A 19319-nucleotide genomic window follows, 5' to 3' on the forward strand; every position below is an offset into this window, starting at 1 on the left:
GCTCTTGTTTTTTCCTTTATTAAACTGCTTCCTGTTCTCTGCAGCTTCCTGTTGATCTTTTTTTTCTGTTTTATTTTCTACAATTGTTTTTATGATCAATAAATTAAAGAAAAGAGACTGTAATTTACAAATTTTCACAATAAAAGTTGGAAACTATCACATCGTTTCCTGTCTGCAGTGTTTCAGAATAATGTTGGTACAACAAACCTTTTTTTTTTTTTTCAAAGGACATGACAAAATATGTGATTTAGGGAATAAAATAAGAAACTGATTATTATTTATGTTACAATTAGATATTTAGATTTTAATTTATATTTATTTACAAAGGTTGTTTTTTTTTTGCACACTGCAGCCTGTCAGTGTTGATGATTAATCATCTGCTGCTGTGAAGCTGATTTTTCTAGTTAAACTGGTCAAACTGTCATATGAAATCTGAGCACAGGAAGTACTCACACCCTGACTTCACAATAAAAGGATAATGTTTTTCATTTTGGATAAATAAGAATCTTAAAAATATCGTGAAGTATCAAGAGTTGATAATTTTTGTCCCTCTTTATCAGTATTTATAATTTGATAAGCAGAAATGACACAGGAGGATAAAGGGTTGAAATGTTTGTTGCTCTGAGGCATCGGAAACAGTATGCGTCATTATATATAAACACAGTTTCCGGTGACACAAACTAATGAGATCAATCGCATTGATCAATAATCACGAGATCATTTACGGTTGACAGGAAGCAATTTTCTGTCTTCGCCATTCTGTCTACAGGGAAGCTTTTATTTTGAAGGCTCAGGTGTGTGAGGCTTTTGCAGGTAGACTGCATTTTTTTTTTATTGTCACGGACTGAAGGAACTTCCGAGAGCAGCACTGCCATTTGTTCCTGCAAGATCGGCTCATTTACACCACATCCTGCCACTGAAAACGCCAAACAGAGAAGTTTTCTTCATGGAGTCCGTACCTGTGAGGAGGCGGTCCTGCCTGCTGCGCTTCAGAGAGCGCTGTCCGTTCAGGAAGCTCTGCAGACGCACGTACGGTCAGTAATCTCTGTTTAAATAAAGCTCAGTGAAACTGCTTTTGTAATCAGCTTTCAATAAACTTTAACAATAGGTGTGTTTTAACGTCATTAACGTGTTTAACCCTGATGAGGTCATCAGAGGCTGCAGGGCTACTCTGGGGGAGAGGCAGGGCTCACCTGGACAGGTGAGAAGTGTGATATACTTCACCTGAGTAGAAACGCCATAACAGGTCTAAATTAAAGCTGCTGACCTTCAAAACAGATTCGAACTTGATCAAAATAACTGTGTACACCTGCGTGACAACCACTGTCTTAGCTTTCAGTTCTGGTTTTAACTCCAGTTCTTCTTCTGGTCTATTTTCTTAGGTCCAGCCACAGTTGTGGTTCGGTTACAGTCCACTGTCAGAGGCCATCATTTGTAACCTTCACTAAAGCAGTTTCTGTGCTGTGATGAGCTCTGAAACCTGACTGAAACTCTTCAAATAAGCCATTCCTCTGCAGATGATCTGTTAGCTGTTTGACAACTACTGGCAATGGCAATGTAGCTTGCCATTGCCAGTGTGTGAATGGGTGAATGACTGAATGTAGTGTAAAGCGCTTTGGGGTCCTTAGGGACTGAGTAAAGTGCTATACAAATGCAGGCCATTTACCTTTTTACTCTTTCAAGAAAGTTTGATATAAAGGAAGGTTGGAGATTGGCCTATAATTAGCTAAGACTGCTGGGTCTAGAGATGCTTTTTAAGTAAAGGTTTAACTACAGCCAGCTTGAAGGCCTGTGGTACATAGCCGATTATTAGAGACAGGTTGATCATATTTAAGATTGAAGCATTAATTAATGACAGGACTTCTTTGAGCAGTCTAAAAAGAGTTGTTACAAAGGGCATAAAGCACCTCGAGGTGACTCTTGTTGCGATTTGGCTGAATTGAACTGATTCCATTTCTATTTCCAGTCGTGATTTTGGTCAGAACAGAGAAAGAAATCAGTCTGTCCCAGAGGTTGCTGACTCTTTATCGCCTCCTGTTTCCTGTGGAACAGACATATCAGCAGCAGATTCGTCTCCTATTGATCTACCTTGGAATGATGTCAGATTTTCCTCCACCAAGCAGCCAATGCTTCAGATGTTCCCACATTTGGCCAGGTGTCAGAGTTTCTCTCCTCCTGACCAATCAGACGCAGACACTCACATGGAGGAAGATTTGTGTGCCGCAGAGAACCATCAGAACCACCAGAGTCACCAGAACCAGCAGCAGGACGCAGAGGGCAAAGCAGACAACCATATGGGTGAGGACTGCCTGTGCTTTTAGTTTGAGCCTGCAGAAGCTGAACTGAGGAGTTCAAAACCAGATTTTTAGACCTTTGAAAGGAATCGGTTAGTTTCTGTCTTTTTCTCTTTATTATTTATATTTATGATTTCCTTGGAGACACATGCTAAGCTAAAGGAGCCCAGTTAGCTCATTTAGTGGATTAATTTTTTTCCAGTGACGCATGAATTTTACCCAGACCTCACTGATGTTAACATCACAAATGGACCATAACGTACACTGACTGAGTGGGAAGCCGTGACCACAGAGGTAACTGCTTCACCCAGGAGCTCAAAGGCTTGCCACTAGTTGAAATCTCTCTGATTTTTGTTTTGTTGCTTCTTCCTGTTTCAGAGCTCGATGATGACGTAGACCCAGAAACCGGAGAGAGAGCACAGGGTTGACCCCACCCCCTTTCTGTCAGGAACTGCTGCACCGCCCACATCACCTACACCTGGGGGAAGAAAGAAGCCTGTTGCACGATCATGACCTAAAACACTGTCAGAATTCTAAAAATGTTTAAAGAGAATCTAGTTTAAAAATGGATTTAGACCAGTAACAGATATATTAGATGACAATAACAGGTAAAGTAACATTTCTATGAAGAAATATGTGAACCTCTTATGATGATTAATAAAGGTAAAATCAGAGTCAGGTGTTTTCAGTTGAGCTGTTTATATTCAATTCAATTCAGTTTTATTTATATAGCGCCAAATCACAACAGCAATAGCCTCAAGGCGCTTTAAGGTGCTTTATATTGTACAGTATTTAAAGAACTATCTATCTGAGTCTGATTTCCACAACATGTTGTGACTCATGACCAGATGAGAAGTGAGGATTTCAGAAAGAGACTTGTTGGTGGTCATTGGGCTGTAAGGGTTCCCAGAAGCTTCCCTACTTTTATATTTTTCATTTGTTGCATCAATCAGCATGCACTTTGTCACTCAGAGAGTAAAAGTCCTGAATTAGCAGCTAAGAACCAAAAACAGGTTCCAAGAACTTTGGCAGTTTGTACTTCCTGCAGCATGGAGTGACCACAGCTACGAAAATGTTCCCACAGTCCAAAAGCATCTATGGTGGCGTCATGGTTTGGGACTGCTTCAGTGCATACAGACCAGAACAGCTCACCATCACTGATGGAATGATGGATTTTGACTGAGAAGCAGGACATCTGCCTGTGGATTGAATCGTGCAGCAGAGACAACAACCCTCAGCTCACAAGGAGAACATTGAAGAAACGTTCACGTGAGGAGATGTGAAGCTCAGAGTCCTTGAGGCTATTGGCCACAGCAGAACCTGGAAGCAAAGGTTCAAATACTTGATATGATACTGGACCAGTCGCCTCAAGATGCTTTGTATTGTAAGTTAGACCATACAATAATTTAACATTGATAACCCCAACAAGCATATGACCCCCTATGAGCAAACACTTTGACGACAGTGGGAAAGAAAAACTCCCTTTTAACAGGAAGAAACCTCCGGCAGGATCAGGGAGGGGCGGGGCCATTGATTGGTTGGGGTGCGAGAAGGAAGACAGGATAAAGACATGCTGTGGAAGAGAGACAGAGATTAATAACAGATATGATTCAATGTAGAGAGGTCTGTTAACACATAGTGAGTGAGAAAGGTGACTGGAAAGGAAAAACTCAATGCATCATGGGAATCCCCGGCAGCCTACGTCTATTGCAGCATAACTAAGGGAGGATTCAGGGTCACCTGGTCCAGCCCTAACTATATGCTTTAGCAAAAAGGAAAGTTTGAAGCCTAATCTTGAAAGTAGAGATAGTGTCTGTCTCCTGAATCCAAACTGGAAGCTGGTTCCACAGAAGAGGGGCCTGAAAACTGAAGGCTCTGCCTCCCATTCTACTTTTAAATACTCTAGGAACAACAAGTAGGCCTGCAGAGCGAGAGCGAAGTGCTCTAATGGGGTGATATGGTACTTTACGGTCATTAGGGAGCGTTCACCCCATGATCAGAAGGTTGAGGGTTCAAATCCACCGAAGGCTACCTGCGGTATCCCTGAGCAAGGTACCATTCCTACACATTGCTTCCTGGGTGCTGGATTGGCTGCACACTGCTTCACTGAGTGAATCGGTTAAATGCAGAGAGTAATTTCCCTACAGGGAAAATCCAGTTTTGAGATCCTTCCCAGACACCTTAACGCCCACTCACATCTAGGTTTCACAATGAGGTCACCCGAAACCCTGGCTGATTGTGACCCACACCCGTTTTCACACCTTGGGTTGTGTGATTAGGTAGAGGTTTATTAGGGGGTCCATTGTCCCTCTTGGCAGATTACTCCCACAGGGCTTAAATCTGGGACTCTCCACTACTTGACCCTTAGAACTGAAAAAGCTTGTTGGATGAGAGGTGAAATGTCTTAAAGCAACTTAAAGAAGTCCAGACGCTTTTCTTTCCAAGCTCCTTAGACTACGATAACCTGGATGACTGAGAACCTTCACAGACATACTGGGGAAAGTATACAAAAAAAAAAGATAAGATGGGGCCTGATTGAATCAGTTATGATTAGTATCATCAGTAAATAAAGTAGCAGGTCTGACTGGATTCTCTTTAAATGCTTTTAGGGCTTGTTTAGGTTTAGGAAGGTTTAGGTCGTACTACAGAAAGAGAGGAAAATGTTAAAGGCTTTAATCTTTTTACTGCAACAGAAACACCTCCATTAATTGTTTGTCTGTTTTACAAAGAACCTGAAACCTGAATCAGGTTTTGTTTTGTGTACAAGAAGTGTCACTCATCTGCTGCAGGTAAAGCCGCACTCAGACATCAGTATAAAAGGTTCTGCTGTCCCTGTGACAGAGTATTGGCACCAGGGCATGGCATTCAAAAGGAAAGCTTTTGTGTAAGAAGCACATGAATGCAGTCCAGGCAAGAAACTTGCAACATGTCAGAGGACGATGTGACCTTTGACCTGCTGACAATAAATTTTTTCCCACAAAGTTCTGACTTTCTCATCCCATAACATCTTTCCTCAGAATGTGACCGAGCTTTTGATTTTTCTAAGATTATTTAACTTCCAGTTTGAAAACATGAAGTTCCCGGTGGCTGATTTCTGGTCAATAAAATGATCGATTTATCTGATTTTAACATTTTGTGAGGTGATAAAATAAAAAGGTGATTTCTGTGGTGCAGATTTAATAATTTCCTTAGGGATCAGCATACTTTTTTAGTATGCTGATCCCTAAGGAAATCTTACTTTTTTAGTATGCTGATTCTGCTTGATGAATCCCAACTCGTTTAAACTTTTGTCCTTAGGTCTGATTCTAATGTACGGTCATCTTATTGATTACTGAACTATTGATGACAATGTGATGGCTCTATAAAACTGAATGTTTGGCGTTTTTCCTCTGCTTTTGTGTGAACAATAAAGCTATTCAATACCGGGTATTTTGTGTTGTATCCCATCCATCCATTTTCTTCCACTTTTCCAGGTCGCAGGTCGTTGGTCGGGCAAACAGCCTAAGGAGATAAATCAAGGGTTAGGGTTAAGCTCCTTTTTGCTCGACATCACCAACAAAGCCAGATTAGGCAGCAAAGTAACCAGACTAATATTAACATTAGTGTAACTGGTCCAGATGTTTGAGTGTAAAAGTGATATGCACCGGAGTTTCGTATCCTCCACGCAGCATTCCCAGCCTGTGTCCATATTTCAGATTGTTCTGTTTGTGGATAAGTTGGTATCATTAATTATTGATTAAGTCTTAATCTCTCTGTAACGTTAACGTCAATCTTTGATCGGTGTGCATCACAAAGTACAGCTTTAAAAGCCATCTGGTCCTTCAAGTTATTGTGTCCCCACAAACATTTTTTTTCTGTTTCTGTTGTTTTGTAGCATGTTTATATCTGCTGGTGTTTTCTTAGATCACACCTACAGGTGTTAATGTTTACATGTTCACTTATCCTTATTAGGATAATCAGGATAAGAGAATGAACGTGGACTCTGCTGTTCTAAGTTGAACAGCAGAGTGCAGCTCACACCTGTACTTCCTGATGAAAGGCTCAGCGGCTTTATTCAGAGGAGTTTGGGATCAATCACACTAACTCCGGTGTAACATCTTCCACTTAGTTTGGCACTTTTGCAGTAAAATATTTTCTACAATAATCCGTTTGATGTGTCAGCAACACCAGAGAACATGAAATCATGGAAAACTTCTTTATTGACTTAAAAAACAAAAAGACAACATAATATTAAATCTTCTGAACGTTAATATTTACAGATTTTTTATGGACAGTAAACACATCAGTGTTTGCTTTCTTTTATTTTTAATAAAAGACGCGTTGCTTTTTCATTGGATAAGATCTTCTGACTGGTTAATATCAGTCTTCCGTTTCATTGGCTGCTTCTGTCTCAATGGGTGGGGCTTCATCCTCTGAGCTGGTCTGACGTGCTGCTGTCCGAAACAAATGCATCAAATCCCGAAACCTGCGGGACACCTGAAGACACGACAAGAAATTAATAAAGTGAGCAGTTGACAAACCGACCAATCATGCTGGAAGAACACTGAACAGCCAATCACCTCGCTGGGAGTCTTGTTGCCGAGCAGGCTGGAAATGGCCTGAAATGTGTTCTGATTGGCTCCTTCTTGCTGACATGTCTTCAAGATGACCCGGTCTGCTTCTCTGAAAAATAAACAAACAGTCAGGCCTTCCATAGGTGCCTCCTAACTCCTTTTCCTAATCACCTTTCCTTCGTCGAGGTGAAAGAAAGTACCTTGTCCACAGGATCACTTTCTCCCCGCTCGCAGTCAGAGAAATGTTTTTGGCACAGACAGGGAGGTCAGGAGGAAGAGGAGCTAACCGAGGAGGAGTGCAGAAGGCTGCAGACGTGGAGGAAGCTGTAGTGGAGGGCGAAGCTACAGAGGAGGAAGTAGAGATCGTGGAGGTGCAGGTAGAGGTGATGGAGAGGGTCACAGGTGGCGGTTGCAGTGTCTCCTCTCTCCTGCTCCTCTTTGCTGCTGGGCTCTGTTCCTTTTTCCTCTCCTCCTCTTCTTCCTCGCCCTCCTCTTCCTCCTCTTTTGTATCAGCCAGTGGAAACGAGCCTTCCCATGATGCATCACACCGATCTGTCAACACAAACAATAAAGTTATTTAAAGCAAACACGCACCTGTCTGCTAAAGGACCAACAGAGGATCGTGTGACATACCTGGCAGGGGACTGTCGTCGCCCCCCTTCAGGTCCAGGTCTTTGTTAGCTGGTTCATCATGGGTAGCACTTATCTGAGAGTAGAGTGGGTCCAGACTCTTCATGGCCCTGGACACGCCCCCTGGGGTCTAGAGGACAGATGAACAGGTAATTCAGGTGTAATTCTTTCTACGCGTTTCACCCCTGGTGAAACATACAGACATACCTTATTGCCATGGCAGCGGGTGCATCCTTTCCTCTTGTGTTTCTGGATCTTTGAATCACGACAAGGGCAGACCCAGTCTTTATCGGACCAATCACAGCCCTGCAAAGAATAGTGTAAATCTGTCCAATCACAGGGTTGAAAACAGTAACAATGTAAATCTGACCAATCACAGGGCTGAAAACACAGCTGCTCATTGTGACAGGACGTCAGCAGAAATAAGCAAACAATCCTGGATCCCGACTTCCAAAAGATCTGGAGTCATAACGGATCCAGATTTCCAAAAAAACAGACGTGGAATCTGACTTTGGAACGCTGTGGATTGTGTTTTTCTACAAACGACCTGGAGTACAGCTCTCCCCTAAAAAATTGATAAAAAGGAGCAGAGACAGGAAATAATCTGACCCCCTTCAGACCTTGTAGTTTCTGTGAGAGTCCATCTTCCTTCTCTGACGCCGGTTTGTCATTGGTTGGATCTTATGTCCCTCCTCTTCCTCTTCTAGTTCTGGCAACGTCACCTCCTCAAACCCGCCACTGGCCCCGCCTCCTGAATTTTGGCTGACGCCCTCTCCACCTTCCAACCCGCCGCCTCCATCTTCTGGCCAATGGGTTTCTTCAAACTGTCCAGGATGCGCTGGAGGTGGGCGGAGCTCGTCAAAAAACACCCAGAATTCAGCTTGTAAATGGGTGTGGCCTTTGAGCAGCATAGACATCTGAGCTTTGAGCTGAAAACATGAAACAGCTGAGATTAGCACAGGTTAGTTCCACCTGTCTGGTTAATCTGGTTCAAAGACCTCGTACCTCGTGGACGCTGGTGGGACTGAGGTCCTGGCCTATCTGCAGAGCTTTGATGATCTTCTGGTAATGCGACGGATTGTCTCCAAAGCTGATCTCCAGCTGTCGAAGGAAACGGCGGCTGCGCTCAAACGCCTGCTGCTCGTCGAACTGCAGAAGCATGAAGAGTGAAAACACCGTTAAATTCTTGTGACCTGCGAATGGACGGAGGCATGACGTGAACTCGTTGTTACTGAGCTAAAAAGCTGCAGTGATACGGATACTTGCACGGAGCACATGAAATGAGGCACGGGGACGTTTGTTTATTCAAACTGCGCCGCTCGAGTTCTGCAGCACACCGCTGACATGCAGTTTTTTTACTTCCTGTTTAAGAATCCATAGTGCTTTGTTCTGATGCTGGAACGCCATCTGTAACTGCACGATGGCAGACTGAGTGCGTGCACTCATGCCCCAGCTCGCCCGAACAGATGGGCGCAGTCCAAACATGCTCGAGCATGGCGGCCTGTACAGAGGAAGCAGTTGCGTCAGCCTCTACAGACATTCACTGTCCTGCTGGCAGCTACGGCAACTCTTAAGGTGGAATGCTTCGCTGTATGAGCTAAATCAATCGGCGCACCTTAAAAAAAGAAAACGATTGATGATTCTTGTCTAAGGAGCTTGGAAAGAAAAGCGTATGGACTTCTTTAAGTTGCTTGAAGACATTTCACCTCTCATCCGAGAAGCTTCTTCAGTTCTAAGAGTCAAATGTGGAGAGTCCCAGATTTAAGCCCTGTGATCAATGATACTCTAAAGAAACTCTGCCCTTTGTGAACATGGAGATAAAAGGAGCGTCATCCTTCAGCTGTTCTCTCCTCTCATTAGGAAACTCTTCAGCCTCCTAACAGGTTCTCACATGAGGGGCTCTGTGATTGGCTGAGGCTGACTTTAACTTTAGTCGGAGCTTTAGGGATTAGAGATTTGTAAAAACACCAGTGTTGGGTAAGTTACTTTAAAATAGTAACTTAGTTACATTACTAGTTACTTCTCTCAAAAGTAACTCAGTTACTTCAAGTTACTCGTTACTTTCAAAGTAACTAGTTACTAGGGAAAGTAACTTTGATTTTACTCAGAATTTTCTTGTTAATGTGTTGCTTCCATAACTTTGCCAGTCTTCTAGCTTGCGTACTTGCCACAAGTGCACTGTGCCACCTACCAATAGAAAGGGAAAGATAATGTGCACATTTCCACGAGAGAAATCCCACGCCTGGACCGTCATTGACTACTGCCATGATTCTAGCCTACGTCACAGCGTCATGTGCGCCTTTTACATCCAACACAAAAACTGCAGTCGTGGTGCTTTCGATTGTACTCAGAACTCAGAAATTCTGCCTTCTGAATTGGAAGATGTAGGTTAGGGCTGCTCAATTAATCGAATTTTAATCACGATTACGATCTGGGCTTTCAACGATCATTAAAAATGACTGAGCCGATTATTAGCACCTCCCTCGTACTTTACTCTCGCGCTGCTCCGTGTGGTAAATCGAGTGCACCGCTCTCCATTTCGAACACGCGTCACAACAATTAAGAGGACCCGAGGGAAGCTCGGAAAGCTAAGCAGAAGTTATTTGGAGAGGAGAGTGACTGCTGTTGGTTGAAAAGAGAGGTAAAAAAAACAAAACTTCAGTGGTGTGGAAACATTATGGGTTCGCGGAGTCAGACGTGGATCAAGTAGACAGTGTGTAAACTTTGCTAGGATGTAGTAGCTGCACCACAGAGCAACACTGCAAAGTTCACTAAACATAGATGTTTACATTTTTCATTTATTTCTTATATTGCAAACATTTGCACTGTTATCAGTATTTGCACACTATTTTATATTATTTTTTAAAGTCATTATTCAACACATTGTTATTGTTAACCCTTTAAAGCCGGTCAGAGCAGCACGCTCCGTTTTGCCTAACCATTTTTAAATCCCTGTAGAACCTGAACCATGTAAGCTAGCGCAATAATTTGTTTTGCATATGAAACCGGAGGAGTTGTACTTGCATCTTATGCCATCAGCTTGTCCTCGGTCATGGTTTCCTTCCACATAAAGCTTTGCAAAAATTGCATAAAAAGCACTTGCAGCAACAAAAACATAATATTCCAGAAACACGCTTTGCCGATCCATCAGCTGTTCTTAACACTTCCCACTTTGAAAAAGACGTCAACAGGAACTATCGCATTTCCTGCCCGAAACCAGAAGTGATGTCATTTTCGCAGAAAATCTAGTTTTTTACTTGTAGGCCTTAAAAGCCTATACTAGTGTTTTTATAAGTCATGTTTGACTTTTCTGAATAGTTGCTGGGATGCTTAGGACTCATATTGCACTGCTGGAAATAGTTTATTTTGATGCACCTGCTGTTTTCTTTGCAAATTTGCATCATAGGATTGTTTTTTTGTTTTTCCTGCAGTATATAAAAATTGCTGTATCTCCAAAATAAAACTATGAAGACACTCAAAATAAATTTCCTGTTGTTGTAAACTATTTTTTGCAACTTTTTTTGTATTTAAAGTTTTGAGGGATAAACCTCTTAAATTTCTCCAAGTAGAAATATATGTAAAAAAACAAAAACTATTTTCAATTTTTTTGTAGTTTATTGCACTTGTTTGCAATTAATGTTGTTACTATGGACTTAATGCATACATATTATTAAAATATGGGCTATAACAGTTGTATTGATGTATAGCAACTTGAAATGCTCCCACAAATGGCACTACAGCATGTAAAAAAAATAATATAAGCTCTGGCGGACTTGGTTCTATGGTAGGTCTTAAAGGGTTAAATAAATATCGTCAAATAATCGTGATCTCAATTTCAATGAAAATAATCGTGATTATCATTTTTGCCATAATCGAGCAGCCCTAATGTAGGTAACACCAGACTGCAGATTAGCTGCATACAGGGCTGGACTGGGACAAATAAATCGTCCCGGGCATTTTGACTAGAGACCGGCCCACCATTATAGGAAAAATCATAAAGCCTTTGAATGAAAATAAACACTGTTGTGACAGTGATGTACACTGTTTTGATGGTATATATGCATCGATCTATCAATCGTTTGTTGTAAAACTCAGATAATTATTTTTTAAAAGCGAGACATTTTAAATGAGAATAAGAAAGAAAAGTATTTCTTTGTGCCCCCCTTTCCCTTTTAATGCCCTACATGGACCCCTGGCAACACTTTGCTAGATCCGCACCTGCACAGTTACCAGCTGTCAGCTGCTTAGAAAAGGATCCTGGTGTTATTTGCCTCTCAGAAACAGTTCATAACTTCCCTTCAACTCATTCATGTCACCTAAAAGGTAAACCTGTTTCTCCATCACAGCTCTGATGATCCAGTAAGGACATCTCCTGGTTTCATCTTCATGTTTCCCTCTCACCAGATAACCAAACCATCCTGACCAGCAGCTTTACAGCTGTGGCTCCAGCAAACATCAGCTGATACTAGAAATTAATATTAAATAAATTCTAACAACAGCTTAAACGTGCTGCTGTTGTTTAGCGCGACATCCGCTGGTTTCCTCTTTCGGCGCAAAGTGAGCGATAAACAAACAAGAGAGCCGATCAGCTGATCACTGATCAGTTTCATGATTGAAGTAGAAACGGGAGAGGGAGGATGAGAGGATGAGAGAAGAAGAGGCAGCTGTGCAGCAAAGACACAGAATAACTCCAGCTTTGTGCTTTTTTCATTGTAGCTGAATTACGGGACAAACTGTTCCCTTTCACCTCAATAAGAAACGCGTAATATTTTCTCTGAATACCAGACGGGACGGGTGGCAACTCTAATAACTTATGAACAAAATAAAGTTCAACATCATTAACTTCATAGCACCACCCAGCTGTATAGAAACTCCGTCATGCTAGCTGGCATGCAGTACGGAAAAAGTCAGCATAACGAAAATAAACTGCACCTAAACTTGGTTCATGTCTGACCCAGAGAGACTGCAGGTCATAACTTCTTACCTGAAGTTCAGTTCACACTTGGACCGGCAGCCGCCTCGGGTCTCTTTTCCGTCTGCGTCCCTTTTCCTTCATCCACCTGCTGGCCTCCACCACTTGCTAATGTTACTGAATCCGTGGAAGCTCCGCGACAGCCACCACACGAAGTAACGAGTAACGAGCCTATCTAAATCCCAGTAACGACTAACGCGTTCCTGATTTTGGCTTAATAACTAGTTACCGTGCTCGTTACCACAATAATAACGTAGTTACTGTAACGCGTTACTTAATAACGCGTTAGTCCCAACACTGAAAAACACATTTTGAATTCATCACTTGGAGCCTTTATGAGGAAACTTAATGAACATGTAGCTGATGCTGAAATGCAATTGTGTGGGTTGCCATGACAACACCAGAAGCCAGCGCCTGAGATCGTTATATTGTTTTGCTTTATTTAGTATTCATGTTTGTGTACACTTACAGTGGAAAAGGATCATCTTTGAGTCCAGTGATACATTTTTTCTTACAAAAGAAAGTTTCTGTGAACATGATTGTGGAGTAGTCACCTCCTCCGGAGTCACAGGAACAACAAGTTGTGAGCGGCAGAGACAAGACTGACTTTTAGGGCTCTTCAACTTTTCTACTGCTGGTTTACAAAGCGTACACGGTAAAATTATGCTTGTTAAATTGTTAAGCACTTGTGCACTTTGTTAAAAGACATAAGTGTCTGAAACAGATGTTGTATGTGCCAATGGTATTATTTTACTTGCTTCTAGTTTTCATGGTGCTCCATGATTGTGAGAGGAAATAAAAAAGGAATTGTGGACATCAGTAAGAAGCGTGGATTTTTTTTTTTTTTTTTTTACCAGAGTTGATACAGAACACCTTGGGCTGTCATCAACAGGAAAACCAGCGAGTTTAACTCCAATGATAAAAACCACACGAGCTGCTCACCAGTCCACACAGCAGCGCCTGGTCAGGATGCAGAAAAGCGGCGAAGTCTTGGAGGAGGTCTGTCCGGTTTCCCAGGATGCAGCGCAGTTTCCTGAACAGCTGCATCACTTCCTGTCCATCTCCCACCTGCTCAAACTCACTCAGCAGAGACACAAACTCCTCCACCTGCTCAGGTACATCATGCAGTGCCTCACGCACCTGTCGACACACAGGAGGAACATCATGAGCCCACATGTTCTAAGGAGAGATGGTGATTACTGTTGCCATAAAAACAAACAAAGTGAAGACCGGCCCCCTCGTACAGACTGTACGAACTTGAACGAGCGCCACGCCACGCCACGCCAGTAAAATCAAATGTCACTATTAAAGGAAACACCAACTCCACCACCTATATTTTAGGTATCTTATTCCACAGTTTTTCTAATTTTTCTATGTAACTTTGCACTGTCCACTTTCTGCTGTAACAAAAAAATTTCCTACGTGTGGGACTAATAAAGGTTATCTTATCTTACTTTTACTGCCCTCCAGTGTCCGTGTGGCGGCACTACAGATTCCACTTACATTGCCCCATCAATCTTTCCCTCTCATTCACCCACAGACGTCGTGCTGCTGTGGTCACTCCTCCTAGCTCCTTCTAACACGCAGAACAACGAAAGCTAGACACAAATCCCGGGAGACGCGATGCGGGAGTCATTAACGATGCTGTTGTTTATGATCCTCAGAGATTACAATGCTAACAATAATCCATGCAAACACGAACCAAAGAGCCCGAAGGGAAGACCGGACACGTTGCACCGTTTATGTGCCGAAGCAAAAGCAGCTGAACATCAATGACGTTCTCATCCAGGTGATGATTCACAGGTGAAACCACAAACATGACCACGAGCACAGTGTGTGGTAAATTGACTGATTCTTATATAGCGCTTTTCTACTCTCCTGGAGTACTCAAAGCGCTCTATACAACACATTCACATTCTGATAGGCACTGACTCTAAACTGAGTGCTTTTCTAACGACATTCACACTCCGACAGATGCATCGGAGAACATCAATATCTTGCACAAGGATATTTGGCATGCAGACTGGAGGAGCCAGCGATCCACCAACGTTCCAATCAGTAGTTGACCTGCTCTACCTCCCACATGGTGGACGGGTGGGTGGAGACCTATCAAGTGATCATTCACTAAAATCTGACCAATCCTGCTGGAGGAGCAGCCACGAACGTTTTCTCATTTATCACAAGAAACGCAGGAAACTGAAAGGAGGTTCGGAGGCGATGATGTCAGCGTCTGGAGAGACCACGTGTGCAAAGATGGGAGCTCAGCAAACAGCGGGACGATTTAACGTCCATTGCTCACCCTGCTGAGGTAACTCTGTGCGAACGCCATGTCTTTGCTCTCTCTGTGCGGGTCGTTGTCCAGGATGTTTTCGTCATACAGCAGCAGCAGTTTGGCGCCATCTTTGCTGTGGCGCTCCTGACGGCTCCTCCTGAGGCCACGATGAGGTTGGCTTCGGCCTGCAGAGATGACAGAAAATAAGAAACACGAAGTATTCGGTCACAGATGGCGAGTGTTTTAAACGGTGTTCAGACGCAGACCCACCTCGTCCTCGTCCGGGACATCGCCCCCCTACTCCTCCAGGCGTCCGCTCTCTGGACGGCGTCTCCTCGTCTAAACCCGCTTTTTTGCTCCGCCCCTCCCCTGAGTCCTCTCCTTTTGGCCCCTCCTCCTCTTCCTCTTCCTCCTCCTGCGACCCAGGAGAGGTGGGAGAGTGCTCCTCCTCTGAGTCGCCATCTGTACAGAGCCGCTGCTCCGCCGCAAGCCACGTCAGCTGCTTCATTGTCTCCTAAAGGTCAAAGGTCAGAGATTATCCAAACCCTTGGCACCTCATCAGCATAACTTTTCTTTTCAGCCGTGCTTTTAATATTTTTAAACAAATCCAAACGCCTCCTCGTGAAAACAGATTTCACTGCCGAGAGTTACCGATATCTAAATCAGTGAATACCAATCATTCACAAACGTCTCCCTGAAGACGTCTGTCCTTCAGTTTGTTTTGGTTTACTTTAAAGACCAAACTGGTCTTCATTAACGTTCATGTTTCTTCAGACTGTGTCCTCTGGATTCAAACCCAGCCAAGGGTTTGGTGAGGTTTTTCTCAGAAACACCGTTCTCAAACCCACTGAGCATCATCCTACTCTTACTTAAACTTGATCATGCTGTTGTAACCAGTGATGGTTATAATGGCGTTACAAGTAACGGCGTTACAAGTAACGGCGTTACTAACGGCGTTACTAACGGCGTTACTAACGGCGTTACTAACGGCGTTACTAACGGCGTTACTAACGGCGTTACTAACGGCGTTACTAACGGCGTTACTAACGGCGTTACTTTTTTCAGTGATGAGTAATCTAACTAATTACTATTCCTATCGTTACAACGCTGTTACAGTTACTAACAAGAAAATGCGGCGCAGTCCGTTACTATTTGTCAACAAACAGATGGTTGAAGCTGTGAGATGTGAGAGATTAGCGTGTTTGGAGAGTGTAGTTAATGTGTTGTCTTGTGTAGTTAGTGTGTATCGTTGTGGATAGTTTTGTGTTGTGTGTCAGAACAATGAGGCGACTGCTGTCTCCAGGTAGAAACAGGAGTGACACACCTGCTGCTGTCAGACCTGCAGGTATCAGGCTGTGATGTTCTCCTTTATAGTGGACAGAAATTATTGTTTTGGAGAGGCACAAATAATTTGTGTGGCATTTTACTGAAGAACAGCTGATTGTTCTCTAAATAGTTTGAAATGGTTATTTAAAAAATCAAGGTAAAAGGTAAATGGCTGCAAATAACTTTGTTTGCAAAACTTGTGCACAGGATTTTAAAATTGGCAATTTATATTTGCATTTAAAGTTATGAAATATGATTCATTAAACATGTTTGTGGTTGTTACAGTGAAAATATCACTTTTTCTACTCTGATTTTATATTTTTTGTTTGATTTTAGATCAATTGTGTTAATACAGTAGTCAAAATGAAAACACAACTGTAAATTCAGAGACGTGAGGTTGTGCTGAAAAGGACGATACCAAACAAAGTAAATAGTTTTTAAAGGTGAAATGTGGAGGGAAAATCAAAAGTAGTTAAAAATGGTCAATTACACCCTGGACCCCAGAGGGTTAAACGTTTTTTAAAGTAACGCAATAGTTACTTTTCAAGTAATTAATTACTTTTAGAATATTGTAACTCAGTTACTTTTTTGAAGAATTAACTAGTAACTATAACTAATTACTTTTTCAAAGTAACTTGCCCAACACTGGCTGTAACACAAATGTCCATTTTAGGATCAATAAAGTCTCTGTCTATCATTTCAGCAGCTGTTTGTGCTGATGAGCTTCTACTGAAAGGAAAGAAATTTAAAAAATGTTTTCTATTCAGCTTCAGTTTCTGCCTCAGACACAAAAACATGAGAAAATCTTTAGTCTTTGTTTCCTCAAACCTGAACTTTTCTCTCTGTGTCGGAGTAAAAATACATGATCAGAGACAACTTCTGACCAATGAGGAGGCCGGCAATAAAACCCGTTTCACTTTTATTTAAACATCACCAAATCACAACAACAGCTGCCTCAAGGCGCTTTATATTGTAAGGTAGACCCTACAATAATACATACAGAGAAAACCCAACAATCATATGACCCCCTGTGAGCAAGCACTTTGGCGACGGTTGATCTGATATCCTCGTGTTGGTGTTGTTCCCAGATCATCATACTAAATATTGTTCCAGGATCAACATTGCAAGTGACCAATCAGAATGTTGTGACGTCATACCTTTGCGACTTCGGGAAAATAATAATAATAATAATAATAATGGATTGGATTTATATAGCGCTTTTCTAGGCACCCAAAGCGCTTTACAATGCCACTATTCATTCACTCTCACATTCACACACTGGTGGAGGCAAGCTACGGTTGTAGCCACAGCTGCCCTGGGGCAGACTGACAGAAGCGAGGCTGCCATATCGCGCCATCGGCCCCTCTGGCCAGCACCAGTAGGCAAGTAGGGTAAAGTGTCTTGCCCAAGGACACAACGACCAGGACAGAGAGCCCAGGGATCGAACCGGCGACCTTCCGGTTACAGATGCGATTCCCAACCCCCTGAGCCACGGTCGCCCCACCACACGAAAAACCGGCGTAAAACAAAAAACTGTACTTAAGCTGCGTGAAACCGCCTCTGTCCGCCGATCAACGGACCCTGACCCTAACCCTAACCCTTTAATAAACAGTAAGCAGAATTGATATTGTCCTTGCAACATTGGAATTTCATAAATGCACGAATGGCTTGGCGCGCAAAGGAATAATGTCACAATAATGTGATTGGTCACTTGCAATGTTGAACCTGGAACAACATTTTCATGATGGTCTGGGAACAACACCAGCACGAGGATATCAGATCATCCCTTTGGCGACAGTGGGAAGGAAAAACTCCCTTTTAACAGGAAGAAACCTCCAGCAGAACCAGGCTCAGGGAGGGGCGGGGCCATCTGCTGTGATTGGTTGGGGTGAGAGAAGGAAGACAGGATAAAGACATGCTGTGGAAGAGAGACAGAGATTAATAACAAGTACGATTGTAGGGTCTACCTTACGATAATAAGCGCCTTAAGGTGACTGTTGCTGTGATTTAGCGTGAGTAGTGGTTTAATTACTGCCAACATGAAGGCCTGCGGTACGTAGCCATTAATGAGCATAAACAACACCACTAAATCGCAAAAGGTGGAAACTTTTAAGGTAGACTTTCTATCTACCTGTAACTCTGGAACCGACAGAACAGACTCCTCTGATGCTGATGACATCACTTCTTCCTCATCTTCATCCTGTGTGAGGTCATCAAAGTCCTCATCATCATCATCATCTCCATGCCGGTCCTGATCTTCGTCCTTATCCTTCCCTCCACTGTCGTCTCTCGCTCCACTCCTCTCCTCCCTCTGTCTCCCTTCCTCTTCCTCTCCACCCTGCTCATTCTCACCTGCTTCGCCTCCTTCTCCCCCCTCTCCTCCCCGTCCCCACTGCTCCTGCTCCTGACCATTGTTTTCTCCTCCATTCAAACTGACACCAATAACAATTGCCTTTTCCTCCTGTTCCTGTCTCTGCTCCTCCCGCCTCTCCTCTTCTTCCACATCTCCTGTACATGACGTCAGGCTGAGTGTTGATACCAAGACCATGCTCTCCTCTTCCTGCTTTAGCTTTTCCTGCTTAGAAAAGACCTCTTCCTGCTGCCCATTGATTGGCCCGTGGATGTGATGCTCCAAAACATTTTGGGGGGAGGTGGGAGGAGCTGGGGGAGTCCACACCATCTGGAGGAGGAGGCAGCCCGGCTTCAGTGTGTTTGTAGTGCTAGGACTTGTGAGAGAGGGAATGGGCAGTAGAAGTGTCGAGGGGGTGGGGCTCTCCTGTGCAGACACGGTATGTGGTGTATTTTGGCCAATAGGAAGGCAGGACTGCATCACCTTGGCACACACGGGGTGGGCGGGGCCTGGATGAGCAGCAGTCAGTGGGACCGCTCCAGAGATAGAAGCTGGTGCCAATGGTAGGGCTCCTGACACAGCAGTGGGGGCAGAAAATAACGTGACGCCTGAAACAGGTAAAAAGCGCATGTCCACCTGTTTCTCTCCGTGTGGCTCCACCGGCAGATCCTCCTGTGCTTTGGCGAGTGGCAGCAGAGATTCATTATGAGCCAGTGCGAAGACGCGCCTGTGGGTGCGGGGGCGGGGGCGGTAACTGTTGATATAATTGGGGTGGAGCCTGAGAGTGCAGCTTGGAGGAAGCCAGGAGGGGTAACGGGCATCTGAGCGGGTCTTCTGGATGCTTGGGCGACTGTTCTGCAGACGAGAATAATGGGATAACAATCTGTGCCTCAGATTATGATGTTTGAGCAATACTCGTATA

The 19319-nt window shown here is 43.4% G+C and overlaps 1 protein-coding gene across 1 annotated transcript in view; it reads right to left on the bottom strand.

The window, feature by feature from the left end:
• Nucleotides 1-6539: 6539 nt before the first annotated feature.
• Nucleotides 6540-19319, bottom strand: part of gon4lb (gon-4 like b) — a 36333-nt gene continuing 23553 nt past the window's right edge. The window contains exons 20-30 of the mRNA XM_085366770.1: nt 18179-19252; nt 14992-15235; nt 14749-14906; nt 13392-13589; nt 8483-8626; nt 8098-8406; nt 7685-7783; nt 7481-7607; nt 7048-7399; nt 6854-6956; nt 6540-6770 (exon numbers count right to left, since the gene is read on the bottom strand). Of these exons, the coding sequence (XP_085222896.1) occupies nt 6654-6770; nt 6854-6956; nt 7048-7399; nt 7481-7607; nt 7685-7783; nt 8098-8406; nt 8483-8626; nt 13392-13589; nt 14749-14906; nt 14992-15235; nt 18179-19252 (2925 nt within the window). The 3' untranslated portion in view covers nt 6540-6653. The remainder of the gene's footprint in view (nt 6771-6853; nt 6957-7047; nt 7400-7480; nt 7608-7684; nt 7784-8097; nt 8407-8482; nt 8627-13391; nt 13590-14748; nt 14907-14991; nt 15236-18178; nt 19253-19319) is intronic.

Source organism: Diplotaxodon limnothrissa, linkage group LG11 (assembly GCF_057381915.1).
Source record: "Diplotaxodon limnothrissa isolate DT_005_m linkage group LG11, D_limnothrissa_male_GT1.1, whole genome shotgun sequence".
Classification (NCBI taxonomy): Eukaryota; Metazoa; Chordata; class Actinopteri; order Cichliformes; family Cichlidae; genus Diplotaxodon; species Diplotaxodon limnothrissa.